The sequence below is a fragment of the Aegilops tauschii genome, chromosome 1, assembly GCF_002575655.3.
Source record: "Aegilops tauschii subsp. strangulata cultivar AL8/78 chromosome 1, Aet v6.0, whole genome shotgun sequence".
NCBI classification, from domain to species: domain Eukaryota; kingdom Viridiplantae; phylum Streptophyta; class Magnoliopsida; order Poales; family Poaceae; genus Aegilops; species Aegilops tauschii.
The window spans coordinates 476,600,306-476,606,344 of record NC_053035.3 but is presented as its reverse complement, the minus strand read 5'-3'; the positions used below and the strand labels follow the sequence as shown (position 1 = coordinate 476,606,344).

General features: G+C 44.8%; 1 protein-coding gene across 1 annotated transcript; it reads right to left on the bottom strand.

Annotated features, from left to right (window-relative positions):
- Nucleotides 1-3,420: 3,420 nt before the first annotated feature.
- LOC109767882 (uncharacterized) lies at nucleotides 3,421-4,316 on the bottom strand (the record flags this gene model as incomplete). The annotated part of the gene is made up of 1 exon (XM_040398384.2): nucleotides 3,421-4,316. A coding segment is annotated over one exon (609 nt), but the record flags the coding sequence as incomplete, so codon positions are not given.
- Between the last annotated feature and the right edge of the window lie 1,723 nt (nucleotides 4,317-6,039).

Sequence of the window (6,039 nt, the reverse complement as noted above, 5' to 3'; positions counted from 1 at the left end):
AAACCCCAGCCCCCAAATAAAATATGAATGTCTTGTGGGGTGGGGGCAAAAGTACCCCTTCACCCCCAAAAACTTCACTAGTCTTCCAAGGCTTGGGCCACCCCTGTCTTGCACATAGCTCCATCAATGATTTAGTTATGTACGCTAGTCATAATATAAAAGGGAAATATTGATGTTAACATGGTTATCTTACCGCGTTAACAAATGGCTCATACATTCCATCCGTAAGGTATGCTACGCTGTTCACGAGTCTACAAAAGTCTTGTATCCAACTGACTATATAAACATCGCGGGGTCAATTGACAATTTTTGACCAATTGTATCAATGCTCTACATATTCAGTTTGTAATAATCACTATATTTCATCTAAAAATTCATGGCATGAATAGTGACACTAGGCCAAATTTATCCTCGTCTCTAGGTTCACTTTGTAATAATTCCTATATTTCATCTAAAACTTTAGGCCATGGATAGTGACACTACGCCTAATTGATCCTCGCGTCCAGATTTACTATGTAATAATTCCTATACTTCTTCTAAAAATTTAGGACATGAATAGTGATACTACGCTAGATTGATCCTCGCTTCCAGATTCGGCTCGTAATAATTCCTATATTTCATCTAAAAAGTTGGGGCATGAAATTCAATCATGGTCTCCTGTATTTTTATTTTTCAATGCTACACATGTCATCTTGGCAAAAAAATGCATGAACCACATAAGAAGGTCACCATTTCTATTCATGTAGTTATTTCATATATTTTTATTTGTGCATGATGATAACATTAATAGAGTTTTCATAAACGTAACATATATTCTGGAGTCAAAATTAACTCCAAAAGATGTTGTCTAATGTCTATAGTGGGTGCACTATATGCACTTACTTCTTCAGAATTGAAGGTTTATCTTTGCTTAAGCTAATTTTCTCTCTACATGGCATATTCTCAAGGTTCTTTTTTTTGTGGCAAATATTCTCAAGGTTCCTCCTTACTTGAGCCATACTTCTTTGTGCTTGGCATGTTCCATTTTCATAGGCGCCTGAACTGGAAAAAAAACACCATTTGTTATGAGTTGAAGTTACTAGCGAGTAAAATTGTCCAATTTTCTCGAGTTGGTGCGTCGGCAACCATTGAACAAAGGTGGCAGAAGACCTAGTCAAAATTCATGCTCTGATGCAGACAATACATGCGAGTGTGAGAGACTGTACAAGGCCTTTCTATGAGAAATTAACACTTTGCAGTAGCGAAAATACATAGGAGCACTCAGATGCCACACCCCCTATATTGAAAAATAATTTAGTAATTCAATAAAAAGGCAAAAATTGCAAACTTTTTATGGAATCAAACATGACCAAGTATTGCACTTGTATAAAAAAGATTAATCAGGGAACGACTTTCATTATATCTAGGGTCAAAGATTTGCCAAAAACGCTAGATACAAGTACTATTCATGCAATATTATCGTCACAAATTTGTTTTTTCCATGAAGTCAACGGGAATCATCCCTTGGCCAAACTTTTTATACGAGTATAATATCTGGTCATATTTGATTCCAAAAATGTTTGGTTTTTTTTGACCTTTTTTGAATTACTAAATTATTTTGTATATAGAGGGGTGGAGCACCCGAGTGCTCCTAATCCGGTTCCTTTATAGTAGCCACTTTTAACAATGAAGTTTTGGTTGATGAAAACCTTAGGGAGATGGAGAGTTCAATGAGGTGCAGGTTGAGATCTACCAATAAATCTTGCAAAGCTGAAACTGATATTGAGGATCTTAAGAAGCAACTTGAACAAAGCAAGATCGAGAGGCATCAACAAGATATTTAAAGACGATGCAAGGATCACATGCAAGAGGTGTGGTGAGAGAGCAAAGCATGTAAGACAAAGAGAAAATGGATAACACATAAAGCATAACATATCTTGGCCATGGAGATAGCGGCAGCACATAGTCTTACAATAAGATAAACATAGTATCACACCACACAATAAATAAAAGTATTACAAGACAAATCTATTAAGATACTAAACTTACATGATTTGGAGCCTCCTGATGCGTTGGGGTTTGTGGGGTCGCTAAGGCGTCCCTCTATGAGTGTGTGTAGTTGGTTAAGTGATTTGGGTTTCGTTTTTTCCTTCTCCTTTTTACAAATTTTAATCCATGAACATTTATTCAAATTGTGAACATTATAAAATATGAAAACATTTTCTAAAATTTATGAACATTTATCAATGGATATTTGTAAAGTTCAAAAATAATTTTAAAGTTAGTGAACATTTATTAGTTTTAAAATCGTTTTCAATTTTGCATTTTTTAAATCCATGAATGTTTTTTAATTCAGTGTTTTTTAAATCCGCTGTTTTTAATTCACATAATGTTGAAATGCAATATTGTTTTAATCTGTGTACATCTTTTGATTTTAAAAATCTAATAAAAAATGTTAGTCAGTTTTTCTCCGAGTTATTAACGGAGCAAGTGAAAAAAAGCTAAACAAGCGAGAGGAGAAGGGAGCCATCCTGAGCGAGCAAGAGCTTCATGGGATGGCGCATATGAGCCTTATATAGCAGCAATCAAGAAAAAAATGACCAAATTTCGTGTGTGAGCAAAAAAAAAAGAACTGTTTCGTTTGAAATATTTCTGTATTTTAAATTGTTTTATATAAATAAGGTGGAATCCTAGCTAACAAACAACCCCTCGTCTAACCCACTGGTAGGCTGCACTGCTCCCCTTCAATAGGTCTACTGTTTGAAACCCACGTCTGTGCTATTGATATTTTTATGCCGTGCAGTTGTTACTACAATGTTAATACTCCCTCCGCTCTTTTTTCCTCTGCATACTAGTTTTATCCTAAGTCGAGCTCCATAAAGTTTGACAAACTTATATTTAAAAATATAAACATCTCAAATACTAAAGGTGTACAATATACAAATTAGCCCTATGATGCATCTAATGGTATTGATTTGGTATTGTGAATGTAGATATTTTTTCATATAAACTTTGTTAAACTATATGAAGTTTGACTTAAGACAAATCTCTTAAGGGGCTCACACAACTACATCGACAGACACCGAGGCCAAAACGTGTAAAGACACTACAACCATGCACCAAACAATTTCACTCTCTTCTCGGAACAAATACTGTCTCAACAGCAGACTAGCACACTATACAAACAATAAACATTGTCATAACATAATCAAAACTTAAACCAACCCAGATAAAGTAAAAACAAAGCAAAACAACCGACCAAAATAATCTAATACTCCCTCCGTCCGAAATTACTTATCGTAAAAATGGTTGTACCTGGATGTATTTTAGTTTATATACATCCACTTATATTCACCTCTGCGACGAGTAAATAGGACGGATCGAGTAGATAGAACAGAGTTAATCCCACGAATGAAAAGCGGCCCTCTGGTACACACAGACTTGATATATAAACACTAGAAAGTGCCAAATGCATGTATAGAATAATAAACACAGCACTGCTAACCGCACAAATAGTTACATATTTGAGCTGATTATAATTAACAAGTTTCCTTGGTGGCCTTCATGCAAAACTGAAGGCCACACAAGCACACACATTATACGACACTATTGGTAGTCGCAGGTTTATGTGTACACCAGGTGGTGCCAGGATCTCGGGACCGAGTCCCACACAGAACAGAAACACGAGCAGACGACCTGGCCGGCCGGCTTGCCGAGCCGACGAATGGTCACTCGTCACTCGTGTATTGATACGCCGGAGGCGGCGGCGCTGGAGACTCCGAGGCCAGCTGGGCGCAGACCTCGGCGAAGGCAGCGAGGATGGCGGCGTGGTGCCGCGGCGCGTTGAGGGCGAGCAGGCGGCGAAGCATGGAGCGGAGGCCGTCCGAGTCGCAGAGCCCCATCTCCACCACCATCCGCACCATGCTGTCACGGAAGTCGGCCCGCGGATCCGACGACTCCTTCTCCACCGCCACCCCAACCTCCTCCTCCTCGGCCGCCGCCGCCATCTTCTCGGGCCTCTTTTTCGCCGGATTGCTGCCCACCTTCTTCGCCGCAACCAGCGCCGACGCCTTTGCCGTCACCCCGTAGGGCTCCTGGTGGTGCTTGTAGACGTGGGCGGAGGCGGAGGAGGGGACGAAGGATGACGGATGGGAGCTGCTGCTGCTCCTCGTCACCGGCGGCTTCGTGGACGGCCAGAGGAAGGACGCCAGCCTCGGGCGGCGCGGGCGGCACCGGCACCCCGTGTCCACCACCGCCACGTGCCGCCACCGGCCGCCCGCCGCGAACTGCCGGCCGCCGCTCCGCCGCGCTCTCGTCGATGACATGGCGACGTCGAGTCAGCCTGGACATGGCTTGGGTGGATGTATATATGCGATCGTCCCGTCCTGGAGCCCTTACGGCAGCTAATGGAGACACGTCGTAGGGCGGTTGATTGCACGGACGTGGTACGGCGCCGGTGCTCGCTCCTGCCCACAAACACGCCCGCCCTTCAAGAAAAAATGGTGGGATTTCTTACTTTTCCAGCTGATCGATCGGGAGAGAACAACGCGTTTATTATGCTTCCGTTCCAAGGCATGCATGTTGCATTTACCTTGACCGTTTCTTTACTGAAATTTTGCGATTGCTCTGCTCCGACCCTCAAACAGGCCGGTGTTTGGACCCCGTAAACCATCCAGCGCTGATCTAATCTCATCGGTTCGCGAAGCAGTTCAGTCCACAAATTCCTGCAAACCAGAACCAACCCAGAGGCTTTGCGGGAGTTCGGATATGAGTCATGTAGGACTCCGAGCCCAAAATTAAAACGAAACGTGCGCTTTTGTAATTGGTCGCACTGTTTTCGCGGCAAAATCCACCGCTCCCCTTTTTATCCCAACGCTCTCCATCCAATTCATGTTTTTTTTCGCCCACTCTCTTCTTCCCTCGCGCCGCAGACACATGGACCCGGAGGAGAACCTGCCGGAGACGAAGGTGGTGGAGGATCCGAGCATTACACTCGTTCGAAAGATCAACTCGGCGACACCGTGAAATCATGGTGTCAAAACAAAGGCGGAAACACTCAAGATGCAGAAGGCCGACGGAGGGCGTGCTGGTAGCGGACGTGGCGGTGGGCATGCTGGTCGCAAACATGGTGAAGGTTGGGGCCTGAGCCGCGGGGCCCCTACCGTCACCGCCCGTATAAACGCCGTCATGGCCGGAGCATTATAAGGCTCCGTATTTCTACGCCGCCAAGCAGCTCGGGTGGGCAGTCCACGACAACCATCGCCGGGCAAGTGCCTTTCTTCATCAACGTTACGTGGCGCCGTTGCTTTTCTCGGAGAGGACACAGACGCCGGGTGGGGAGCTGACGGGTGCTTGCACGATGTTCATTGGTACGCCTAAAGCAGGAGAGCCGGCATAGTACGACGCGGTCAGGAAGATGTTCGGCATCATCCACGAGGGAGGTGAAGGAGGGGGTTGCTATGAGGACAGGCGGGTGAATGACTCGGAGCCCATCACCTAGGCCAACTCGTCAGTGTCATGCCAGAGTCGACGCCCACAGACACAATCACGTAGCGCATGCCCAGTGTTGGTCTACTAGGACGTGTTTGGTTGCATGTAGCCATTGAACCAGGTTGCATGAGGAAAACGAGCCAGTTTTTTGCAAGTTGAAGAAAAACAGTGACGTAGTCTGTTGTTTGGTTGCCTGCATGGTGGTTGTTGTGGTTTCGCAGCATGTAGGCTCACACGTTTGGTAGCGGCTGCTTCTCGCATGCGTTGTGAGAGGAGCATGCAGTCCGCGCGAGCCTGCATGAGTGGAAGCTGCCAATTCGGGGTTCCTCTTCAGCCTGACCCTGAAAAGAGGCGTAGGTCACGGCCGAGTTTAGCCACTCGTCGGTACTGGAAGAAAGTCAGTGGCGTGAGAACGGACACGCACCGGAAATGATGAATTATATTGCGGCGATTAAACGAGCGAATAGGCACATTGCACGACGGATGCTGAACTTGAGAAGATCGTCCAGGTTCGTACGTACCACCGGGCCTTTCCTGCAATGCCGCATTTGGTTCAGCCAGACAAGAACA